Genomic DNA, 27663 nt, shown 5'->3' on the forward strand with positions numbered 1-27663 from the left:
AAAGTTTATGTACAGAATATACTTATTTTTTGGCAAATAGTGTGCCTATGAGTTAGATAAGAACCCTTTATCTATAAATCGTAACTGGACTGAGTCGCATATATATTTTGTGGCTACTGAACAAATATAACCTCAATTTTGGCGGCAAAAGCCAGGGCAAGCCAGGACGGAGGCGGGGGTGATCGCCTTCGACTCCGGGGTATGGATGGACTGATCAAGAAACACATAGAAGCACGTAGACTCGGATTGACTGATTTAAGTTTCCCAGAATATCTTAAAGCCATGGATGTAAAAACGACTAATGACCCCGAAGATTCTTCGTTAGACAAAGACCATAGCTCTAAAGTAGTGATTTCGAGTGATGATGAAGAGGATGACACAGCGCAAAGCAAAGCTAAAAAATCCAGATGCGATTCAGGAGATTATACTGACAACCTCATGGAATGTGATATCGAAGGCAGAAAAAATGGTAACGTCACCATTAAGAACAAGAACAGAAAGGACAGCGACGCTGCAGTACTGAAGAGCAATGAAGATACTCCGTCTCCTATGAGAGGGATTGCCAAATATAAATCCGCGGACAAAGGGCCTTTCTATATCTTTGTTCGTGTTTTTTAAAAAAAAGCAGATGATAAACCAGCAAGTTTTTTAGAGGTCGCTCGTGAATTATCAAAACTTACAGTCTGTTTTAGTGATATTACGCAGAGTTCACGAAATACGTGGAGATTACTTTTCCAATCCACCAAAGAAGCGAATAAATGTATTGACATTCAAGAACAATTTAAACTACTTGGATTGGAAGTTTTTATCCCAAACTTTATTCGATTCCAGAAAGGTGTGTTTCGTGGCATACCCTTAGATATGAGTGATGCTGAGATTAAGGAGGCTATTAACCAAGATTTGTCCAATGTTCGGATCGCTGAAGTCTTCCGAATGAAGAGAAAGACCAAAGATCAATGGATACCATCCAGAACTGTCTGTGTTACGTTTGAAGCAAGTAATTTACCTAGTTATGTCAAGATGTGGGGCGCTCTAATACAGGTAGATGAGTACACCCCATCAGTTCGTATCTGCTATAACTGCGGAAAATTAGGATACATTGGTTCAAAATGTACTAAAGAGAAGGTGTGCCTACAATGTGGCCAGCAACACTCTGTTGAGAAAGGTGAAAAGTGTATGAATCTAAAATCGTGTGTCAATTGTAAAGGTGAACACAGTGCTTTAGACCAGTGTTGTCCAAGTCGACTTGCAGAAGTAGAAACCAAACGGATCATGTCCAGAGATAAGGTTTCCTTTCAAGAAGCCAGGAAATCTCTGAGTAAAGACCATCAAAACACCAATGTGATACAACAACAACAACAAGGTATAGCTTCCGGGTCATTGGTCAGATCAAGAAGGGACTTTCCACCTCTCCCTGTCAACAGCCAACCCCACAAAAATTTTATGGCGAAGGCAGATGGAAATAAGCAGCAAAATAATGCATAGAGTCAGTTAAGAAGAGAATATGAATCGTCAGAAGTTCCAGTCCAAGAACCTACTTCGATAGTGGAGATGAACGTTCCTGATGTCATAGTGGACTCATTGCAAAGGCTTTTGAAGGCGTTGGTCGAAGCTCCTGATGCTATAAAGTTAATAGAACGTATCATGAGAACTGTCAAACTACATTATGAGTGCACAACACCACAATAAAAACAAGAATAAGAAGAGTTTATCTACACACACGATAAGTATAGTCCAGTGGAACGCTAGAAGCATTATGTTTAAATTACCTGAACTTGAAAAGTATTCTAATTGTACTGATATTTGTATTCTTTCAGAGACATGGCTTAGGAAGAAAGATTCTATATACCTGAAGGGTTTCGATACCGTGAGAACAGACCGACAGGCTGAAAATGGCGGAGGAGTTGCCATTTTGCTAAGGAACACTTTTAAATACTCTGTGATTCGGGGTATATGGAACTGTAATAACAAGGTTGAGGTATGTGGGGTAAGATTTCATACTGCCAACGGCTCTATTTCTATTATATCATGTTATAGACCACCTCACGCGAGGTACGCGATCGATGGAGACGAATAGGTCCGTTTTTTCGGTCAATTTGAAGGTCAATTCTTGATAGCTGGGGATTTTAATATGCATCACTCTTTATGGGGAGGGCTAAACGATTGTAAAAGTGGTAAAACACTTGTTGAAGTTTTGGAAGGGACGGAAGTAGTTTGCCTTAATGATGGAAATCCCACGCATTTGTGTCCAGGGACTGGTTCAGTCTCTGCTTTAGATTTGTCCTTTGTTGATGCTAGGTCCTCCTGGCTGTATAGTTGGAGGGTTGGTGATGATTACTGGGGATCGGATCATCGTCCTATATTTATAGAATATAATTCTCGTGCTCAGCCGGGTATTTCTCGAAAATAATCTGATAGATTGTATGATACCACAGTAGATTGGGAGATGTTTAGTAAATCTTTCTCCGGAAAAATTCTTGACCTCAAGGAACTTTTCAACTCAAGCGAAAAGATTCAGATCAAATATACTAATTTTGTTGTTTCAATTGAGGATTCCATCCTCGAAGCATGTCCAAAAAAACGAAGGAGAAACCAGAAGACTGGTGGAGATATAGGTCAAAATAATCCTAGGAATAGCCCACCGTGTGTGTGGTGGAATGAAGAATGCGAGAAGTTGATTAGGTTAAGAAGGGCTAGTTTAGCTAAATTTAAGTTTGATAGGTCAGCAAGCAATTTCGTAGAATATCAGAAGCGACAACAAGAAGCGAGAGATGGTCTTAAACGCATTAAAAAAGAAAGCAACATCTCTTTCTGCGAAGGTTTATCGAAGGATACTAATCCGAAGTTGCTATGGAACACCATCAAAGGCTTCAAAAACAGATGGAATTTTGAAGAGAACATGAACGAGTACAGCGATACTAAAATCTTATCGGTTAAAAACTTAATAGACAAGTTATGTCCTCCATGGGTTGAATGTCAAACTCCTGAACTTAGTGACATAGCTGGGGACCAATTCTTAGATTTGCCTTTTACTTCTGAAGAACTAGATTTCGCTATTGCTAACCTAAGATTAAAATCCAGTCCAGGCCTTGACGGCATCGATTACAGAATAATATCCCAACTTCCTAAGGAAGGTAGAGTATTGCTCTTGGACCTATACAACCAAATCTACTTCTCCCGTACTTTTCCAGAAGACTGGAGGAAATATTCAATATTCTTCATACCAAAAACTGAGAGTGAGAAGTTCCGACCTATTTCGCTGGCACCGTGTATCTGTAAAATTATGGAAAAGATTTTAAACAATCGAATTATGTGGTGGTTAGAATTTAATGGTAAGCTACCGGAATCACAAAACGGTTTCAGGAAGGGTAGATCCTGTGCTGACAACTTGGCAATCCTCTGTTCGAGTATAATTAAAGGCTTTAAAAAAGGGGAAGTAACAGCTGCTCTTTTCCTAGACATTAAAGCGGCCTATGATAATGTTTTATCAGGACCACTGATTGAAAAAATGAAAAATTTGGGCTTTCCAGTTAATCTTGTCACCTTTGTTTATAATTTGGTCTCCAAGCGAAACCTCAATTTCCAATTTGCGGAAATCTCCGAATCCAGGGTTATCTTTAGAGGTCTTCCGCAAGGGAGCGTACTGAGTCCCATCTTATACGCCATTTATGTACTAGACTTAGATAGTGTTGCCCGAATTGATCGATCGTGCATGCTTCTTCAATATGCTGATGATGCATGCATCACTATACAGAACAAGGATACTTCCTCTGCTATTAAAAGCTTGAAAAGGGTAGCTAGCGGTATTTTAAGAGTGTTAGAAAGATTAGGTTTGGATCTCTCTGTATCTAAAACCAAGTTGTGCATTTTCAGTAAAAATAATGTAGCTCTGCAGAACAGAGAAGGAAATAAAAGAGTAAAAGGCAAGAGAAAATGGAACTTTAAAATTGCTGGTTCAGAGATCGAGAGTTGTGAAGACGTTCGTCTCCTAGGAGTGCAATTACAATCCTCGATGAAGTGGAATCTACAAATAGATAGGATTGATAAAGTGTGTCGCAACTCGCTGAAGACCATAAGCTGCCTGAGACGCACGTGGTGGGGTGCTGACCCGACTATCCTACTGAGAATATATAGGGCTTTTTAATCAGGTCGAGAATAGAATACGGGGGACTTTTTTTCCACAACTTAACAAAATGTGAACAATTAAAACTAGATAGGATACAATACAAAAGTTTGAGAGAGATCTTAGGATATATTGGTTCGACCCCAACGTCTGTTATCCTCACAGAGGCTAAGGAACCTCCACTTGAAGTTAGATTTAAATATCTACTACGTAATTTTCTTTCTAGGACGATTACTCGTCGGAAACACAAGGTTCTGGGTATCTTAGAGGAGTTGGTAGCTCTTGAAGATAACCCAGTGATAATAAACAGAGAAGGTAACGTGAATTTAATAAACTGCTTTCAAGATATAGAATCTATTAGTCACGTGATTAAATCTTCTGATGGGCCTATATGCTACGATTACGGTTTAGAAACGATATGGTTTCACCCGATTGTGTCCTTCAATGAAGGTGAAGAATTTAAAAAAAAACAATATTGACTGCCAGGGACTCTTCCGAGACATTTTTGATGAATACTTAAGAGGATGGACATGTTACTTTACAGACGGGTCAAAGGACAAGAGCTCGCCGTTTGGGGGTTTTGCGGTGGTTTTACCAGAGGATCAACGAGAGTTGGCATTCAGGGCTCCGAAATATGCCTCTATTTTCACCTTAGAAGCAATGGCTATTGTAGAAGCCTTAAAGATGATAGATAGAGCAAACTTTAAATGCTCAGCTATTTTTTCAGATTCCAGGAGTGTTTTACAAGCGCTAATAACAGATAATAACATTAATAGAAAGTCGTACCTTGTGTTTCTCATAAGGAAGTTGATTAAAAATCTTGCAGATGAAGGAAAACGCGTTCATCTCTTTTGGATTCCCTCTCACTGTGGTATCATAGGTAATGAGCTAGCTGATAAAGTGGCTAAAAGGGCGATTTACTCGGGTAAAGATACCTCGCTACTCCTCCCAAGTAGCGACCTCAAAGAAATATGGAAAGAACGCACAAAAAATGATTTTAAAAACTGGTTTGAAGAGGTGAATAGGGGCAAAGGGGCCTTTTTTCAAAAGAACATTGGTTTTGGGGGAGTTAAACCATGGTTCGATAAAATGAAATTGAACAGACGGGCCATAGTTTCCATCAATCGCTTGAGAAGTGGCCACACGTCACTAAAATCTAGCTTAGCCAGGTTTGGCATTGTGCAATCAGCTTTGTGTGAATGTGGAGAGAACGATGAAACCCCGGATCATGTATTTTTTCAATGCTCTCGTTTTGAAGCGCAGAGAGTAGACTTAATTAAAGATTTGACTAAGATCTGCGGTATGGGACCCTACAGTATCGAAACCCTGCTCAACTTTCCTAGCCATGATCTAATTAGAAGTCTTGCCAAATTTATTGTTTCACTGGACATTTTTATTTAAGATATAATCGTGTTTTTACCGTGTAGCTCTTTATTGGAAAAATTTTTTTTTTTTTTAGCTTTAAGAATTGGCTCTGTAATATAAAGGAATTGGTAAAGTGACTACTAAAAATTTCAAGTGGGGGAGACTTAATTTAACTCTAGTTTTACAGATAAGTAATATAGGATTTCAGATGCTTTTATGGTGGATAACACTAAGATAAAATATATATTGCATTTATAACCTTGTACCTGAAAAACCGAATTTATAGTTACATGTATTTTTTAGATATTTTTAGTACAGTAGTATATTTAAACATGTATTTGAATAACGCGCTTACAAGTGTGTAACTGTACCATATAAATTTAAGAATAAGACACTATATTGTACTTTGTATATGTGGCAGCATTGGGAGTACCCAAACGCCATCTCTGTAACTTTTATTTTCCAATAAAAAAAAAAAAAAAAAAAAAAAAAAAAGCAATCTTAAACGCAAATTTTCAAAAATTCTCTCAGATAAAGCTTTTGTTAATATATCAGCAATTTGTTCCTTTGTATTAATGTTAATTAAATTTACTGTCTTCCCAACATGTTGATTAACAAATTTCCTTCTTATTTCCACATGCTCCTGTCCTTCAGTTATTTTTCCTTCTTCCATATTTTCCAACGTGCGCTTAGCTGCTTGATTGTCAATATACATTTTCGTAGGTTCAGTTAAATTAATAATTTTTAATTCATTCATAATTCTTCTTATCCAACTAATTTCTTGAATTCCACACACTGCAGCTCGATATTCTGCTTCCGCCGAAGATAATGATGTAATTGTTTGTTTTTGTGCCAACCAAACAATAGGTCCACCATATACAATTAACACTCCACTCGTTGAAATCATATCTTCTTCAGTTCCTCCATGATTTGAGTCTGCATAAACTTTTAACTCTGATTGTTTATCAAAAAATGTACCATAATTCTCTGTTCCTCGAAGATACTTAAAAATTCTTTCAATCATTCTCCAGTGTCTAAGTTGTGGATTACTCACTTGACGACTCAAATAATTCACTGCAAAACTAATGTCTGGCCTTGATATTGTAGATAAATACAACAGACTTCCAATTGCTTTTCGATACGGCATGTCTTTCAATGGTTTGTCATTTTTCTTATCTTCTGTCAACATTCCAGGTTCAATAGGCGTAGCAACTGAATAAGATTTCTCAAAACCAAATTTTGATAATATTTTCTTAATATACTTTTCTTGAGTTACTAAAATTCCATTTTCTCTTAAATGAATTTCCATCCCTAGATAAAATAATTTTCCATCTTTTGCTTCCGTAGATTTCATTTTAAATTATTCATTTAGTTTTACCAGTACTTGTTTAATTCTTTCAGCATTCCTTCTAACTATTATACCATCATCTACAAATATCCCAATAATAATTCCAATCTCATGATTATAAAATATACAAGGATCATCATCAGTATCATTAAAACCCATTTCTTTTACAGATTTAGTGAATATTGTATTCCATTCTTTTGATGCTTGTTTTAAACCATAAAGACTTCTTTTTAAAAAACAAACTCTTCCTGATTTATCATCAAAACCTTCAGGCTATGTCATAAATATTTTCTCGGATAATTTTCCATTTAAAAATGCTGTATTCATGTCAAAAATACAAATTTTTAATCCTTTATTTGCTGCATGACATAATAATATTCGAATACTTGCATGTCTTGCTACTGGAGCAAACGTTGCAGTATAATCGATTCCTCGTGTCTGATCAAAACCTCTTGCTACAATTCTTGCTTTTAGTCTTCCGTCAACCTTCTCTCGCAATACCCACTTGCATGTCAATGGCTTCTTTCCTTCTGGTAAATCAACTAATTCCCACACATCCATAGATTTTAAAGCATCAATTTCTTCATGCATTGCTTTTCTCCATCTTGGATCATTTAGTGCATCTTTCACCGAAATATCGGCAATTTCTCCAATCATTGCATAATCATTATATTTAATTGGTAAATTTATATTTCTTCGGTTTCGTAAACTGTATCTTGTAGCCTGGACTTCTGGGTCTGAATCATTGCTTTCACGGCTTCTATAAGACTCCTCCTGACCTTCATCATCATCAATGTCAGACTCTAAATTTTCTTCATCAATTTCAACATTTAACTCAGTATTATCAATCATTTTGTAATTTATTTCCATATAATTATCTTCAGAAGTAACTTTTTCATTAAAAATAACATTGCATGACACTTCAACATACCTTTCATTGTGAAAATAAATTCTGTAACCATTTTCTTCTAAATCATATCCAACAAAGATACCTTTCTTACTCTTTTTATCAAATTTCTGACGTTGATGATCTGGTATTAACATATAACATTCACATCCAAAACTTTTCATTGATTTCAAATTTACCCGACGACTAAACCACAAATCAGCAGATGATTTATCAATGACGTTACTCGTTCCAGTCTGATTAATAGTAAATACTGAATAATTCAAAGCTTCAGCCCACAATGCTGGATCAAGATTCTTCGCGTAAATTTTTGACCTCGCTGCTTCCACTATCGTTCGTATTTCACGTTCAATTCTTCCATTCTGTTGAGGTGTATAAGTTGTTGACCTTTCATTAAATATTCCCAATTTCTCAAAAATGTTTTACTTCTAATATTTTTAATTTCAGTTCCATTATCTGACATTAAAACTTTTATTTGTTTCTCAAATTGATTCTCGACCAAGTTTAAAAATATTTTTAATTTTTCGATTGCTTCAGATTTCTTTCTTAGAAAATAAATTGTTCTAAATTTACTAAAATCGTCTTTAAATAATAAAAAATATTTTGCACCGCCAAGAGACGAAACATTCATTTCTCCTAGATCAACATGAACTTTATCAAGAACATTTTTAGCAATCTTATCATTTCTTGGATGTGATATTTTATGTTGCTTTCCATATACACATCCTTGACAAACATCTTTCCAGTCATCAATATATTTGATATTATTTTTCAATAAAATATCCTTAACATGTCGAATATTTTGATGTGCTAACCGTTGATGCCAAAGTTTCAATCCTACAACTGTCAAACTGTACTCTTCCTTTTGATGAAAAATCATTTTAAACAAACCTCCGACTCTTTCAGCCATTAAAACAATTTTGTCACCTTCCATTATCATAGAGTTTTCTGCTGTAGCTTGCTGTGTATATCCTTTGTCAAGAACAGTTGTAACAGATAATAAATTAAACTTAAGATCAGGAACATATAATACATCACCAAATGCAATACCTTCTAATTTCGTTGAATCTCCAATTTCTACTAAAATTGAACTATCTAACGAACGTACATTAGTTAGCCATTTTAAATTTCCAGTTAAATGATAAGTAGCACCACTGTCTTGTATCCACATGTTATGATTGCTTGATGATTCTTCAAAATACATAGATGATAAAGCAACTGAATTTCCATGAAACGTAGTTAGTCTTTCCATTACCGTCATTATATTCCATCAGCTTGTCCAAGTTCAATTTCGCATCCATTTTCAAGACAATTGGTGTATTTTTTTATTTCAAGGTTAACCTTACTTTATTTTCAGACTTAAAATAATTAAATAATTAATTTTAATTACTTTCTGTGCCCATAACCTGTTGTAATAAAAAAACATTTAAGTAATTATTTAATTTAATTATTTATTTAAACTTACACAGACAAAACTTTAACACCAATTGTATATCTGACTTCATAAATTATTTTATAATTATTTTTTCTTAAATTTTGTTTTATAAACAACTTTCTTTTTTTTAATAAAAATTAACGAAACAAAAAAAAAAAGAATGATAAACAAAATTATTTATTTAATTAATGCTTACAGAAAGAGATAATTACTCTTACAGCATAGAGTGAAGGAATTATTGCAAAAAACAAGCTAAAATGAGATAAAATACAAACATAATAGTATAGATACAATCTTTTATAAAAAATAATTTAGAATATTAATAATAAACACAAAAACACAGTATATCATTCCGAGATGTTGCAAACCATGAAATTGAGATGTCAGTCCAGGTTAAGATTTTCTTGGATGAATTTAATAGATCATCCTCGAAGATTCAGGCATTCAACAACATAGTTCATCAGCAGGTTCATGTGCTTGTGACTTCTCACGTTCAGGATTTCGCAGTCTGAATATCCTTGTGCTGTCATCCACCACCTGAGTGGGTAAAGAAACCTCTCTCGTTGAAATGCGTAGGCAGGACAGAAGTATAAGAAATGCTCGATTGAGTCTAAGTCCCCGGTGAAGCAGGATGGACACCTCTGCTTTGGACGGAATTTGTGAATTCTGTTACCACTACTCAGGTTGGACATTAGACTGTGCCAAATGAAATCGATATTTTTTTTTTTTCGGTCCCATACGAAAATTAGGTTGTCTCACTAAAAAAAAAATCCTGAAAAAATTTCAGCTTGATATGTCTATTTTTCAGTTAGCGCTCGCGTAAATAAGAATTTTCGAATAAAATTGTTTTTTATCCCAACTTAATATTTGATAACTCATTAAACATAACTGATTAAAAAATGGCCAAGGTGCCATTTTGTAGGGAATTTAATTCTCTACAAAAGGAACTTTTGTTCGAATGAAAAACATCAGCCAATTTTTTTCTGCGCCATTTGAACCTAATTTTTTTTTTCAAAATTTACATTTATATTTACTATTAAACGCTCAGAAAACAATGTTGCTATGTATGAAACTTATTGAATTCAATTTCTCTAGGAACCTTTATGATCCCAAGGAATAGTTTTCATACTTAAAGTAATAAAACTAACATTAAACTATTGATATTATCGATATTTCTAACAAGACTTTTTCTTCGTTTTGACATTTTTTGCATTTAATCTTTCTAGTAATTTTTATCTGCATTAGAATATCGTCGATAATTGTAACTTTGAAATTCTCATACTGCTTGTCAAAAATTATTACTTTATTGATAAAAATATACATTGTTTATAATAATAAAATACCCATAAAAATTCAATTAACGAAAAAATTGATGTTCTTCTGTGCAGAAAATTTTCTTTCAATTCTGTTACTAGTTTTTAAGAGTTTATGATATGTCAGGAGACCCTATTGCGAATATAAACTGTACTTGCTCCAAACTAATTAATTAATTAGTTAATTAATCAATAAATAGATAAATTAAATAATTTCTACTACAAGTTGTTGCTGCTCATTGTAGGCAACTTTCAGATTGTTTGCAATAGGTTCTCCTGACAAATCATAACCTCTTGAAAACTAGTAACAGAATCGATAAAAACTTTTCTGCACAATTAGAACATCACTTTTTCCTTTATTTAAATTTTTATAAGTATTTTATTATAATAAACAATGTATATTTTTATCAATAAAGTAATAATTTTTGATCAGCAGTATGAGAATCTCAAATTCACGATTACGAACAATATTCTTATGCAAAAAAAAATTACTAGAAAGATTAAACGCGAAAAATGTCAGAACGAAGAAAAAGTCTTGTTAGAAATATCGATAATATCAATAGTTTAATGTTAGTTTTATTACTTTAAGTATGAAAACTATTCCTTGGGATCATTAAGGTTCCTAGAGAAATTGAATTCAATAAGTTTTATACATAGCAACATTATTTTCTAAGCGTTAAATAGTAAATATAAATGTAAATTTTGGAAAAAAATTAATTTCAAATGGCTGCAGAAAAAAATTGGCTGATGTTTTTCATTCGATCAAAAGTTTCTTCTGTAGAGAATTAAATTCCCTACAAAATGGCACCTTGGCCATTTTTGAATCAGTTATATCTAATGAGTTGTAAAATATTAAGTTGGGAAAAAAAACAATTTTATTAGAAAATTCTTATTTACGCGAGCGCTAACTGAAAAATAGACATATCGAGCTGAAATTTTTTCAGGATTTTTTTTTTTAGTGAGACAACCTAATTTTCGTATGGGACCGAAAAAAAAAATATCGATTTCATTTGGCACAGTCTATTGCACATGTAGGAGTTTGTGAGTCGGAGTTGCGCGATTATTCTCTTATGCAGCATGGGAGCGTTTAAGCAGAGATATAATTGCTGATTTTTGTATTTGCAAGACACGAGGAAGGAAGCCGAGATGATGGTGATTGCATGAGTGCAAGTAGGTCTTCCTGCACAGACTTTTGCTCAAGTTTGGAACGGACTAACTTGAGACCAGCCTTCCATTCTTATACCTATCAGTTATACCTCCCATCACCAATTAGGCCGTGTGCATTCTCACACAGCTCGTATTGCCGGAGAAAGCAGGCTTTCGTTAGGCTGTTGTGTTCAGACTCAATGATTTTTATGAAGAACTTATAAATTATCGTCCATGCCTTGACTCTAATTTTTGTTAGGTTAAGCTCAATCCATAAGGAGGAGCTAGAGGTGTTCCTAGGTAGTCCTAGAGCTCTTTTATAATATTTATTCTGTACAACGTCCAGTTTGTCTAAGTACAACAGGCCCCAGGCTGGTATGGCGTAGAGTAGAGTAGAGGCAGAAATGGCATCAAAAAGTTTAACAACTGCCTCCCAAGCATTGTTCTTAGCATGAGCCAGTATAGAGAGAGCCACATTGAAGGCAATTCTTGCCTTCTTAATTCTATCTTCCGTGGCACGCAGTCCTACTGCAGAGCTTGTAATACAGATTCCGAGGTAGTTATAGCAGTTAACGATCTCGATAACTTCACGTTTAAATTCAAATCTTGATAAGTCAGAAGCTTTCACTCTACCATTAGCCCGTGCTACGAGGATTTTCGTCTTTTTAGTGTTGACAGCCAGCCGATTTTTGGCGTAGTACTTGTCCAAAACAACCAGCAGTTTAGACAGTTCTTTCGGGTTGTTAGCGAGGAAGACTGTGTCGTCCGCATACTGCAAGATTAATAGGTCGATCAAATTATTGATGTTGATACCCGTACAGCCATGGGAACGGCAGAACTTCTCGAAGTCGGCCAGGAACAGGTTAAAGAGCAACGGGCTGAGGGTTTCACCCTGTAATACACCTTCAGAGACTGGGAATCTATCAGAGACCTCGGAGTTTTAAATGACTTGTACAGAGGCCTGGCTGTAAAGACTTATTAGTATGTTGGTGATTCTTGAGCTTATCTCCAAGGAAGAAAGTTTAGCCCAAAGCAGATCATGAGGAACTGAGTCGAAGGCTCTCTTAAAATCAATGAACAGTAGATAGGCTTTGGCTGATGCTTCTTAGCCTGAAGTGAATTGCCGAAAGTAACACATAGGCAGCTTCTGTGCACCCTTTACCAGTCCTGAAACCCATCTGACATTCAGGAATAACACCTGTTTTATCCGCCCATGATGTCAGCCTGGATCTTATTAGTTCTGTAAATATTTTTACAATGTTATTGATCAACGCAATGCCTCGGTAGTTAGCAGGGTCTAGCTTATTGCCGGATTTGTGGATCATGCGAAGAAATGCAGAGGCCCAGTTGTCCGGAACACGTTCCGAGGACAGTATACAGTTGTAGAGGTCCAGCAAGCATGCCCTCCAATTGGATGGCAAGCTTTTATAGAATTCGTTGCTAACCCCATCTGGGCCAGGCGATTTGTTACTTTTTAGATTGGATAAACATTTCTCGAGTTCAGAGAACGTTAATTCCCGATCAAGTTCCTCAACCTCCAGGTGAAGGGGAGCGAAGCTGTCCAATCGCTTCCTGGGAAGAGTTCTAGCATAAAAATCGTTCCAAGTATCAATGGTAGGCCCCTCCCAGGGATTTTTGTTGAATCTGCAGCACCTGACGGCACTCCAAAATTGAGTTACGTTCTTGAGGTTGGGCGCGTTTTGGTCCCCGGACAATTCATCCCCCGGACAGGTCATCCCCTGATGGTTGACCCTGGGGACTTCTATTCAAAACGGTTTTGAAATGAGTTTGTATGGTGATGTGGCACATAAACAATAGAAAAGTCAGCCGTGTACACATAGATGGCGTTTAATTACATACGTGTAGCCGGTTACTTACCATCTTGTAATAGATTAAATAAAAATTTAAATATTTTATAATTAATTTTATTTAAAACCGTACGATGGACGGTGGCGTTATAGGTCCAACCCATTTATAATTTTTTGGTAACTTCAGTGTTAGGTATGAGGCAGGATGTGTTGGAGGTGCCTCACTGACGATTCCACCAACACATCTGGGATGAAACCTAATATTGTTCGGTGTCTATTAAACTTTAAGTTTGATAAAGATTATAAGTTTAGTGATTTAACGCGGCAAATTACACAAATTACACATTTTAATTCGCGATATCTACAAATTATCGACCAGTTTTCAGGTAGATATTTAAGTGTACACGTGTCAGTTTAACATCAAAATGGCGGTTTATGTGACATCATCTTTGTATATACTCACAATATCAATTCTTGTTTGGAATTGTTACTCTGAACAAGATCACGACTAAAATAACCGAGTGGGAGTTCTTGGTGATATTTTGTCGGGGATGAGTTGTCGGGGATGTATTGTCTGGGGATCAAAACGCGCTCAACCCGTTCTTGACCGGGGCGAATTTGTCTTGGATGGATTTGACATACTGGCTTTTTTTCCATGCAAGTAACTTGATGAAGCTCTTCTTATGCTCAATATAAATCTGCTTGTCAGTAGGATTAAAGTTTGACTTAAAGCAATTTTTCAGCATTTTCGAGACTTGCTTTTTAGCTACTAGACACTCTCTGTCAAACCAGGGTTTACAGGTTCACTGCGTTTTGGTCCCAAAACATTTCATCCCCGACAATTCATCCCCGCGACGATTCATGACAATGACAACTTACACTTAGACAAATAATACTCGATAATTTACTTGTTGGACAATTGATACTTCAATAAAAATATTAAATACAATAAACCAGCTATAAATATTGTTAATTATGAACATTTTATCAATGTAATTTTAATACACACTTTCTCATAACCACATCATTTAGCACCATAGTACATAATCGATCGTTAGTAATTATTTACTTCATATTAATAAGAAAATATTATCTCTTAACTACTTATTAACATTAATTTTTAGCGATCAATATAGTTAACTAATTAGTATCACAATTGCTTAAGGCACTTATACAAAACAACTGAATATACAAGACAACATAATATCCAGAAGTCGCGATACTTGACTACATTTAAATGATCTTTTAGATAATATCGTTATTATTATTGTAATTATTCTTATTATTATTATTATTGTTGTTGTTTCAATTAAATCATTGGGTTACTAAACTCAAAGTTACATAATATTCGGTTGATGGAAAAAAGTATAGATATTTTTTTTCATGGATTTGATGTGCTTGATAATAGTACAAATATCGATTAAAATAAAAGATTAGTAATAATTATCAATATAAGGTAGATTGTCATAGTTAAGATGTCATAAGATGAACAGTCGTCGGGATGATTTATCTCACAGATATATTGTCGGGGATTAATTGTCCGAGGATGATTAGTCGTGCGGATAATGTGTCGGGGATGAGCTGTCGGGGATGAAATGTTTTGGGACCAAAACGCGTGACACCGGGTTTACACTCTTTATTGATTGGGCCATTCTTGAGCTTGAACTTATTTCTCGCGTACTCAGCTGCTTCCTTAATGAACTCCATTAGGATAAGATCCTGCAGATCATCGAGGAGAAGTTTCAGTCTAGCTAAGGTGTTCTGGATGTCGGCAGTGGGGCTGGAGTACAGTGACCCCACGATAAATCGAAGATTGTCGTTAATTTGGACTAGAATAAAGGACCAGTCTTTAGATGACGCGATTTCTTCCGACCGCCATTTATTTTTATTTACAAGCGTCATTAGGCCCCCACTTCCCCGTCCCGCAGTATGATCTTTGGTAGCATTTACCCAATAATTGTCATGACCGTCGAATAGTGAAGCGGAGAACATCGGAGCAGAGATCAGCTGAGTTTCGTTGATACATGTTACATCGTAGCTTAAGTATTGCTTACAGTTTGAGAATTTCTTGAAGCCATTGATATTGAAAAAACATATACTAAGAATTTCATAGTTTGCAACATCGGTAACTAGTTTTTTGGCAGTTGAGATTCCACCAAGGAAGTCGGAAGTGTTTCTGAGCCTCCAGAAGGTGGGAAAGACCCCATGGAAGAGTGAATTTTAGCAGGACTCTCTCGAGACCGATCGTTATCGTCAAGAACCGCAGCAGTGGATTTGGGACTTGTAGAACCCTGGTTGCCACGAACTGGTATCGACGATCGCATGTTTTTAGGAGCCTTTTCCTCCATCCGGTTACTGATGCGAGACCAACAATACAATTTATTATCGATTGAGACATCTTGATGCTTGATGACTACTTTTTTACCTTCTTCTTTAGCCTTCTTCGCGTATTCGCGGTTTTTTTTGTTTATTATTTGCTGATTTTTGTAAGATCAGGAATGATGTAGATCCTCGCCGTGCGTTGGTCATTCTTCAATTTCGCTTGAGCCTTTAGAATTTGCTTCTTATTTTCCTCAGAGTTGAGTTGGACTTTTACTACGTTAGGATTAGTTCTCAGCATCTTGACATCCTTTGCGCAGACATCAACTCCAAGCGAGTTGCGAAACAGTGTGTCAACAGAGCTTTTGAGATTTTCCCGAGTGGCCCCGATGCCATTTATGATTAGGTTATTTCTTATACTGTCCATTTCATAATTATCCAATCTTTGAGCCATATCAATAAGTGATTTAACAAAATTCGGAGGTATGCTCGCCTGACCCATACTCAGTGTATTCCCATTTTCTAGGGAACACATTCTTTTCTTGAGATCTTCGTTTTCCTTCATGAGGTCCCTGACTTCTTTAGATACTGAATTGACGTCTGTTCTCAACAGGTTAATGGCCAGATCATGCTTAGTGGAGATTTCCTGAATTTTAGTCTCCAGTGTTTTAAAGTGCCCATTGTTTTGTTTACTCAAGTTGTTAAAAAGTTTACCCATCCAAGCCATTTCGTCAGGGATGTCAACCTGTTCAAGATCGTCTAGAGCACCATCAGTGCCTGCCATTGCACGTCTCTTGGAGGCTTGAGGTGAGTGTAAGAAAGGCTCCACGGCAACCTCCTTATAGGTTCGTTTCCTATTGTTCAGCGATAAGAAGTTGACGAGTTTTGGCTGGTTTCCCGCGTTAGAAGAAGCCCAGGTGTTTAGCTGCACAGCATTAGACACACGCCCCCTCTCCTTCGCTGAGTTCGGGTTTGCCGGGGTTTTCGTCCGTGTGTTATTGGGAGCCAACAACTCAACACACTCTGCTAGTGGGTAATCAGACCGGCAGGTGCCGCCCTCGGACATACCGTATGTTATGCCGACATAATAATAATAACTCAGCAAATAAAAACATGCGTAGAACCTCTAACCTCAATTATCACCTGGACTCGTATTTAGATCACACACTTACGATTCACGATGCTTTAGTAAATAGAACTACAATCATTCAAGATAGCACAGTAGTTTGTTAACACTTTAGACTTTTACATTGAATTTATTACCGACGAGATACAGAGCAATATCACGAAAATAGCGGAGCAGACCGTAAACACGACCATTCAGTTTCACAGTAGCGCCCTCACTCTGATAAACAAAATAAACATCAAGTCTAGTAACTTTTAAAATTGCTTACTAGATGTCGTTACCCAACAATAACACTAGAATTTTTTCAAATTTTTTACTTAATATTTAATTGCATAAAAAAATTATTCAAAAACTACGCTCACTAGAGTGGCGGCACTCATTTGCCGAAACTGCCACGCAAAAGTCGATTTTCAACGTTAAATTGAAATTATAGACATTGGAGCTACAATTCAGGGAGTCTAGAACGATGTTACTAAAATTTTCTGCTTTTTCAGAAAATTTTTTAATGTTTGAGCTATCACTTATATTTTTTAAGATTTTGCCAAATAGCTGGACGGCTAATTTTTTCAACGGTTTTTTGATAATAACAATTGTAATTTTCTTTTCCAGAAAAAATCCAAAAAACGCTTATTCTACACGCCCTTTCGGATCATTTAAGCGCCATCAACCATATTTTTAGGAGTCCTGTAACTATTTTCCGCAGGTTTTCAACTTCTCGACTACAATAAACTATGGATATATATATGCGCGGACTGCAGGTACGGTTTCGCTGTAAACCCGATAGTTACAACCGGAAAAAATGTCAGCCATTTTCAATATTAGCTTAAAATCGTTTAATAAATAATATATTAAAATGGCAGATGCCGTAAAATACTTTGAAAAAATTTTTTTTCGAATTTTGAAAAGTGATTGCGGTGATGTTGAAACCTTTAAAATAGGCAGTCATAGTTATTTTTCAATCTGTCTAGAGGTACATTATAACATATTAAAATGGCAGACGCCGTAAAATACTTTAAAAATTTACTTAATTTTCATACCTTGCTCACTTGAGGGACCCCGAACCTACCGCGGCCGGGCTTAGCTAGTACCTATTGCTTGTGTACTGGGTATAGGAGTCAGATTCAAGCTGGCTCTTAGACTATAAGAACTTTACTGAAATAGATTAATAATTATCATTATAAGGTAAAAATATATACAAGTATGTTGGATGAAAAACCCATAACATTAATATAGGTATTGCATATGAAATGCCGTTCCAACATGGTTTTTGTTTAGTTGTCTGCATTTTTTGAATCAAAATTTAAACAATAAAATTTTTAATATTAAATTATCAAATATTTCTATAAAAAATGATTGTAATTTTAGTATGAATCATATCTTTTAAAAATACTTAATCCTATTGTTTGCATATTCTATATTTTTATGAAATAAGCCTGGCAGCTGCACATTTTTTCTTATTCATTTTATTTTAGGCTCTTAGTCTCATAATTTTTTCCCAATACTTTATTTTATAAATGTTTTAAATGACCCCTGGAACAATAACTTGGTTTTTCCAATCTTTTTAAAGTAAGCTACAATGTACACCTAAAATTTATTTGAAGTATTTCTTTACTACTTTCATAAAAATATTTTTATATATTTGTCAAAGATGCCATTGTCCATTAAGTTAAATATTTTTTGCCTAGTTTTAATCTTTTAAAAGTAAAAATTGTAATCCTTCATGTTTATGACCTTGCGACCTTTCTCAGGTCAGTGATGACAACTTAGGGAATTTGTCCCTAAATTTAGGGGTATTTATTAAATTTAGGGACCATTCCAGGGTCTTAAATTTTTTAGGGCCTTTATTTAAGGATTTTGGAAATTTACTATTCGCTGAATTTTTCTGCTTATTATTTTTTTTTCGTAAAGTGTCATTTATTTCAGCGCCAACTTTTAAAACTTATTGTTTTGTGATTTAACCGCTAGAGATATGCGCTGCGATTAGTGCGCAATCAATTACTTTCGTCAGTTTTCTCACTACGCAAGTGCAGGTAGATGGATAAAGCGTAAACAACAACTGTTTGATAACTTGGCGGGTAAATCTCGACTTCTTGAGTGACAATGTAACATATTCGACTCGAATTCATTTATAATAAAATAATTATACCCTATACATTATGGAATCTCCTGTTGGTTCACGAGAAAAAAAATATTGCTAAAAGTACTGCAAATCGTGGGAAACAGATCCTGAATTGAAAGGTTAGTTATTGAAAGTATTTGTCGCAACTATTTATTTATAATTTATTATTACAAATAAATGATGGAATTAAATATTATGAATTTATTGGATTCAATTGAATTAAAAAAATATATAGTAGCTTAATACTGCAAGATACTTGTACAAGTTAATTAAATGGTATGACAAGAACTTTATTTTTTCTTGTAGACTGGATATCAGCTGATCATACGGATAAAACAAATGCATTCTGCAAATACTGTCGAACTATTTTGACTGCGCACAAAAAAGGTTTGCTTAATCATACTCGTAGTGCAAAGCATTAGAACTTTATAGCTCGAGATAAAGCAGCAAAAGAGTCCCGGCCTTTACCAGTGATTAAAAAACCTCCATTAAAGAATCAATATAAAATTACTGAATTAAAAATAGCAGCGTATATTGTCGAACACTCATCCATTAACGCAGTGGACCATTTGAATGATTTATTAAGATCGATTGATCCCACTTCAGATATTTTTAATAACCTTAAAGTTCACCGCACCAAATGCTCAATGTTGATTAAAAATGTTTTAAGTCCGTGCATGATGAAGGATTTGATAAGCGATATTGGTATTTCACCTTTTTCTTTAATAATTGATGAAAGTACAGACGTTGCAAGAAAGAAGGTTCTATGTATTATAATTAGATATTATTCTCATCAAAAAAAGATAATAGTCACAACGTTCTATCGCCTTATAAAAATTTCTGATGCTTCTGCCAATGGTATATATTCAGCGCTGACGTCACAATTAAAAGCAGATAAACTTCCAATTGAAAATTTAGTCGGTATAGGTGTCGACGGTGCCAGTGTTATGGTTGGATGTAATCAGTCTGTTGTAAGTCTTCTTCGAAAAGACTTACCAGATTTAATAGTAATGAAGTGTGTATGCCACTCATTACATTTATGCGCTGAAAAAGCAACAGACGTACTGCCTAAAGATTTAGAATACTTAGTGAGAGAGGCTCATAATTGGTTCTCGTACAGTCCAAAAAGATTAGATGAATATAGAGATTTATATGAAACGATGAATAATGGAAATAGAAAACCTAAAAAAATCACTGGTTTGAGTGGAACCCGTTGGCTCGCTCGATACAATGCCATTGATACTATATTGCACCAATGGGATGAATTAAAGCTTCTTTTTTGCTCGCAAAAAGTGATGATAAATGTTTAACAGCAAAAAATTTACATGGAATTATGAATCATTTACCTTTCAAGGCTTATTTAACGTTTCTACATGCTATGCTAAAGATCATAATTAATGTTAATATTTTATTTCAAACTGAGAATCTTGAGTCTTTTAAATTATTAGATGATTTATTCTTATTGTTTAAAGGCTTCTTACAACGGATTGTTGTTCCTGCTCGCTTGGAAAAAGTTCGAGACGATGAGCTTACGAATTTTGACTTTAAAAAATATTTGATGCCTTCATCAGCTATTTATTTAGGTTGTGATTTCGAATCTATCGCTGGTAATATTTCTAGTCAAGAGTTACGTGATATTCGAAGTAAATGTAAATTATTTTTGTGTACCTTGTGTGATGAAATGCAAAAAAGACTGCCAACTAACATCTCTGTACTTAAAAATATGTCACTTTTAGTTCTCTTTATTGCTACATCTCAACAAAAACCAAAGCTTACATCTTTACTGTCACAATTCATAAGGACAACGATATATGGATCTAAAAATGATATCGAAACTGAATGGGATGTTTTACCTAATAAACAATGGCAGCAAGTTCATGACACAGTTGGATTTTGGGCAGAAGTATCGACAGACTGTGATTCAGCAGGCAATAAAAGATTTGGTAACATAAGCAAATGCGCGCTAGCTTTATTGACGACGCCAATATCAAATGCTACTGTCGAACGTGCATTTTCAATATATGCAATACTTAAAGATAAGTTAAGAAATAAATTATCTATTGATATGATGCAAAGCTTGATGATGGTGAGATATTCATTAAAACGTGAATATTCTAGTTGCGTTAATTTTGAACCGTCAAAAGAGATGCTGGAAATGTTCACTGTTAATATGTATGATTTAAAAAAAAAAACAGAAAAATATTCAAGCAACTTTGTAGGAATTGACGATGATCAAACTTTTGATGAACTCATCAGAGTTTTTGCAGATGCATAAAACTACTAAATTTAATTAAAATATTTATCATAGACATAGTATATGTATAATTTATAAGTTTGAAAAATTTATCAGAGTATAATCGCCATTGAATGAAATTAATATACGATTTGTTATTTAATTTTTAAGAAAACTATCTATGACCTCAACATCCAGTAAACATAAATTTTTTTTTAAATAATTTAAAGCATATGTTCGCATGCGATATATTTGTAAAAATTATACTCATTTGAATTTTAGGGATTTATTTTTTTCTTTTGGGGTCTTTCATTTGACTTAAAACAATTTTTGGGGTCACGTTTTTTTTCGAGTTGGTAGCACTGTCTCAGGTACCTCTATCTCCCGGTCCCAAAATCTCACTCTTACGTCACGTCTAACTGAGTCCTGCCCTTCTTGGGAGGTTACTAGTCCCTACTTCCCTCATTATTCCCCAATTACTTTCCTTCATTTCCTTCAATTTCGTCTACTACTAAAATTTCCATCCCCTCCCGGCTTGTTTGTCCAACTTAGTAATTTTTTGCAATCTATCTTATAAGATAGTGTTAAGTACAACATTGTAGAAGCAACCACGCTTTAGCCTCTTGTTCATGTTTTTAAAATAAATACTTGTCTTAGCATTCAATACAACGTCTTGCTACAATTACTTGGTGCATGAACACTATATTTTATATATTATTATAGTTATAAATAATATATAATATTTTTTCAAAATCTCTCGTAACAACATAGTTACGGGGCAAAACAGTTTTTAAAATTATTATTTTGACAAATTATCGAAATTGTTACATGTTTAAGTGTTGAAACTTTTTTTCTCATAATTTCAAGGATATTTATAATTATAAAAAAAATGAATTCTATTAAAATCTACATGTAAATTTATTCAATTTAAACAATTAGATTTGGTTTTTTATTTAAATTATACAATTTTCGGATTCATATCCAGATTTAAAAACTTTTCGAATTTTATTTTTTTTGATGACTCATAAGCCAAGTAACTATTAAAAAAAAAAAATCTACCTGTAAATTTTATGATTATGAACATTTGCCTTTTTTTTTCTAGAGTCTTGGAGTAAGCAGTGGTGAGTCGGAGAGTCGCCAAGGTGGACTTCGACCGCAATCGTAGACTGCTGTCGTTTCGGAGCCTGTGGCTCGGTACATTGTGCTCTGGGAGTCGTTGGTCGTGTTAATTGTTATCGCGAATTACCGCATTATTTGTTTTATTTGATTTTTTAGTTTATCTAGTAGTGTATTAAGTTTTGTGATTCGTCATCGTCGAGAGGTTCCCGATGTCTCGCCCAGGTACTTATTTGCGTGATGGACCGTGAGTACTGGACCGTGGGCCTCTTGGGCCATCCACGTCACTCTCGCGTCATCTTTATGGTATTTTGATTTCGTTTTATATTGTTATTTTATTTGAATATTAATTTAATTATTCGGCTTCTTCCGCATCGTAAGAACCGCGAGCCCCTCTCCACTACCGAGCATACTGAGCGCATCAGGCCATACCGCTACCACCGTTCACGTCTCTCATCTCTGAAGGATTTAGATTTCAGGTTTTAATTTACGTGTATGTTTAGACCGGTTTACGATACAGGGAAAATAAAAGTCGGCTGGCGGCCGTCAGGATCTGGAGGAGATGAGAGGGGTGATCGGTGGGCGAAGTGTGACGTAGCCCTATTTTGTTTACTTTAAGTTTTGATGTAGTGAGTAAATTTTATTGAATAAGAATTTCGAGTAATTATTGGATTTAATTGAGTATACAAGAATATTACGTTACACAGTATAGTTCTTCATTTCGCCGCTTGATGCGAAGCTGTTAGCGCCATATTGAATTTTGTCTTTAAATATGAGTACTGATATCTTTCATTTTCTAATTAAAAATCGGAATTTTGAGTTAATTATCACATTTCTTTTTCTTATTCCAAAATTATAATATCATCCAACCAATAGTATATATTTTTAACTTCCCGCTAAGAAAATTGTAAATTTTCAAAAATTCGGGAAGTTATTGGTTTCGGTCCGATTTACGAAAATCGAATTTCCATCAGATGTCGACGTTTCGAGGTCCTAGGAAGCTATCCTGACTAATTTCACGATGATGTCCGAGTGTATGTATGTGTGTACGTACGTACGTACGTATGTATGTATGTAAATATTCATAACTCTTGAACGGATGAACCGATTTTGATCGTTGAGGTGTCATTCGACGCGGCTTGTTAATGTTTTGAGGCCGTAGAAATTTGAACTTAATCGGTAGGGTGCGTTCAGAGATATTTCAAAAATAAAATTTTTTCAAAAATGTTTTATTTGGATAACTTCCAATTTGCTCGATGAATTGATTCCAAAATCTGATCAGCTCTAAAACTCTATAAGCCGCGTCGAATGCCACCTCAACCATCAAAATCGGTTCATTCGTTCAAGAGAAACCGTTGACGAAAGAATTCAAAAAAAATTTTTTTCTTGGTTTTTTTGAAATTTCTCAAAAACGGCTGAATAAATCAATTTCAAAATTCGACCAGCTTTAGAACTTGATAAAACGCGTCGATTGCCACCTCAACTATCAAAATCGGTTAATTCGTTCGCGAGATATCGTGGAAGAAAGAAATGCTAAAAAATGGTTTTTTACAAAACAATGGCATACAAAAGTATTTGCGAGCTCGAAGAGCTCGAAAATATATTCACAATAATGTTTTCGAGCTCAGCGAGCTCGAAAACAGCGGGAAGTTTTGGGGCTGGCCCGCAGGGTCAACTGACAGACCGATTTTTTTTTATTGAATTCGTTCATTAAATAATTAATAATTGTTAGTTGCTTGTGGATTTCAATCCTATAAAAAATTTTTGTTTATTTATAATCGACTCCATGTTAATTAAAAAATTTACTATGAAATTCGACGTAACAGCTGTGTAGTTTCCATTATTACGATACCTAAATGAAATTGATGAAATCTCCGATGGTCCAACAGGCAATAAGGAATTATTTTTTAAACTTTGTCGTCATTTTGGTTTAAGAAAAAAAGAGAACAAAAATTCCGGCACTAAATTATACTTCTTGTGGTTCAAGAATCAAAACGATTTTACTGACAAAATAAAAAAATCCTTACTTACTAAAAAACAAGATATCGAGGCAAAAGTTAAAGAACAGCAACAATTTAAAAGCAATAAATTACCAATAACTGAACATGATTCAGGTAACATTGAACTTGATAAGTTACCAACAATCCTAAAATCACTTTCTTTCAAAGATGACATAAATTCTTAACCAGAATTATTACAGACTGAAGAAAAAATAATTATCAATTTGTTGGATGACTGAAAGTATTCCCTTGTGAAATTATATACGAGAAAACAGTATCATCGGATTTATTGCACTATTATCTCAGAAAAAACTTGCCTTATATATTAAAAATTTGATGCATCCTTATATTTTCTGGTATCAAACATAGAAAGAATCGAAATTTCCAAGGTTATGCTTCGTGTAACCAGCCTGACTGTGGAATGAAATTAAAATTTCACAGAGAAGTTGACGGTTTATATACATCAACACATGTTTACTCGACTAATAATTTATCAAATCATACTCTTCCGTTATCGTACAAATTACGAGGTAATCATTGGCAAAATTTAAGACAACGTTCAATTACTTTAAAACCGAGCACAGTTCACAACAACTTAATAATTAAATTGGATAAGAAGCTTGCTACTACTGAGAAGAATAATCAATTTACTCACTCTAAACAAGTTTGAAGAACTGCAAAGACTAGTGAGATGAGTAAAAATGATCTTGATTCGAATGATGTTGTAGATATTTTCTTAAGAGATACAGAAGCAAATTATAATCATCCTTATATAAAATAATTCGTTTCACCTTCCACTATCTATTTAGGAATTGTAGAACAAATAGAGCTGTTAAATAACAATTCTTATTTAATTTTGCATTTTGATGCTACTGGGTCCATAATCCGAAAACCTTATAAGAAGTCAAAAAGAATTTATTATTATGCTGGTGTAATAAATATTAAAAAAAAATATTTCCAATACTTGAAATGATTACCAACCAGCATGCAGCTCTTTCAATTGTAAAGGGTTTGAATTTTTTTAAAGATACGTAGATGAATAGCAATGTGAAACGGCCCTGCTTTAAAGCAATAGTAACTGACTGGTCATAAGCGAGTATCAATGCTTTTATGAAGTCATTCAATGATTATACAATCAAAGAGTGAGTGATAATTGCGTACATTGCAATTTATTTACGTGATTCATGGTTTATTAATATTATTCTACTCTTTACGTGTTATCCACACTTTATAAAAATGGCATCTTGATACATAAAAAAAAAATATGGGCGTCGGTTGGCCCTGTGGGCCAGCCCCAAAACTTCCCGCTGTTTTCGAGCTCAAGGAGCTTGAAAACATCACTGTGAATATATTTTCAAGCTCGAAAATGCTATTACATGCAATCATCTTTCTATGAGCTTTTCAAGCTCTAACAAGTTACGTTTTATGCTAGAGTTTAAAAAGTTAAAAATCGAAAATCATTAATGAAGAAGCGGCTTTTAAATTTTTATTCTCGATTATGTTCTCTGAAATAAATGTATTGAGGCAGAAATCAATTTCAGTGATCAAAATCAAGATTTGAATGAGTTTCGACTTAGGTCAGAGCAATAATATATGGAATATCGGAGAAAAACATTGAAGACTGGGTTTTTTTAATTTTTTGCTGACAATTTGTTTAAAACATAACATGTTATTTTTTTAACTTTTCAGTGCCGATACCTTTTGAACTAATCAAACGATTTTGACGTTTGGAGTGGCAATCGGCGCGTTTTCTTGAATTCTAGAGCTGATTAAATTTTGAAATCGATCGATTAAATCGATTCATTAGTTAAAAAGTTACAAAGAGTTTACACACACACACACACACACACACACACACACACACACACACACACACACACACACACACACACACACACACACACACACACACACACACACACACACACACACACACACACACACACACACACACACACACGCTTCGTAGCGACTGAGAGTCGCAAGTTACGACACTCACTGCCTGGTGCTGCTGGCGATCAGTCACCTCTAAGATCAGCCATACATTACACGAATATTTATAAGAGTGAGTCTTAACATCACGTTGCTGCTATGGTGAGTCGAAAGACCCCAATTTTATATTAACTTATTGGACATCGTCGTCTCGGTGCGTCTTAATTTGACCCCAAACAAATCATCTTTAAAATAACGTCTTTGAAGCTGTGGCTGCAGTGGAAGCCAGTTTTTCAAATAATTAATACGCTGAGTCTAAAGACCGCGTATATGAATTCAACATTCTCCTGGTTGCTGAGATATCATATACTCAGGAAGGCAAGATCTGCGTCACAAGCTAAGGAGTACGACGACGAGTCAAACACAACAGCAGAACGTTCAGTGGACATGTAATGGCGGAGGCGAGTCACCTACGTTTCAACAGAAAATTTTGGTAATAAATAACGGTCCGGTTTTATTGTTAAAAAGGGGAAATTAAATTGTATATTGTAAATTTTATTAAAAAGTTACGATTATCGGGAAAATCTTATAATTAAGTTATTCAGGGTAAAATACAAATTAAAAAAAAGAAACAGTGAATTTTACGGCGTGGGTTCGAGAGCATTCGGTCGCCATATTGTTTAAGTGTCTGGGTTTGTCTTTGTTAGGTAGTGTCGTATTAAGTAATTAATTCAGTCGAGCCTAACGACCACTGGTTAATTAATTAATAATAAATAATTTTGGAATTTAGTAATAATTTAATTTAGCAGGTACTCTTTTAGAGAGACTGAGTCCCACAGACCGTTCTCTAGAAGGTGCTGAAATTTAGTCGGTAGCATCTTATTAAGTATTGTGACCTTGGTGCTGAGTCTCACCGACCGCATGATTGGAAACTTTGTTTAAATAAAATTTATTAGGATAAAAAATAATTAAAATAAAATTCAGGTTTGGAAAGTCAACCCAGAACTTTCGGCATTGAAAAATTGTAATTGCGGACAGAGTGTGTGTATGTGTGATTTAGAATAGATTTTACCTCGCCAGCAAATTATTTAGAATAAGTGATAATTGTTTTTATAATTTAAGAAATTTATGTTAAACTGAAAATGAATTAAATTTTAAAACACGTTAATATTGTCGGGAAATTTAAAGATTTATAATTGTTAAAAATATTGAATATTAAATTAGAGAACATATCTGTTTGCCACAAAATTGTCATAAATAAATTTGGATATATTTTATTTAATTTATTGAAATAGTTATTGAGTCTGGCGACCACTCATTAAGTGATTGATTAAATTAATATTAGAACCTAACTCTGCAGCTGTGTGGTCCAG

The 27663-nt window shown here is 34.6% G+C and overlaps 1 protein-coding gene and 1 pseudogene across 1 annotated transcript; both read left to right on the forward strand.

Annotated features, from left to right (window-relative positions):
* Positions 1–201: 201 nt before the first annotated feature.
* LOC130665925 (uncharacterized) lies at positions 202–2903 on the forward strand (annotated as a pseudogene).
* Positions 2904–19689: 16786 nt separating this feature from the next.
* LOC130665927 (uncharacterized) lies at positions 19690–20348 on the forward strand. Its single transcript, XM_057466555.1, has one exon. It carries the CDS (start codon positions 19690–19692, stop codon positions 20317–20319), a length of 630 nt encoding a protein of 209 aa, XP_057322538.1. The 3' UTR covers positions 20320–20348.
* The last annotated feature ends 7315 nt before the right edge of the window (positions 20349–27663 follow it).

This window comes from Microplitis mediator, chromosome 3 (assembly GCF_029852145.1).
Source record: "Microplitis mediator isolate UGA2020A chromosome 3, iyMicMedi2.1, whole genome shotgun sequence".
Classification (NCBI taxonomy): Eukaryota; Metazoa; Arthropoda; class Insecta; order Hymenoptera; family Braconidae; genus Microplitis; species Microplitis mediator.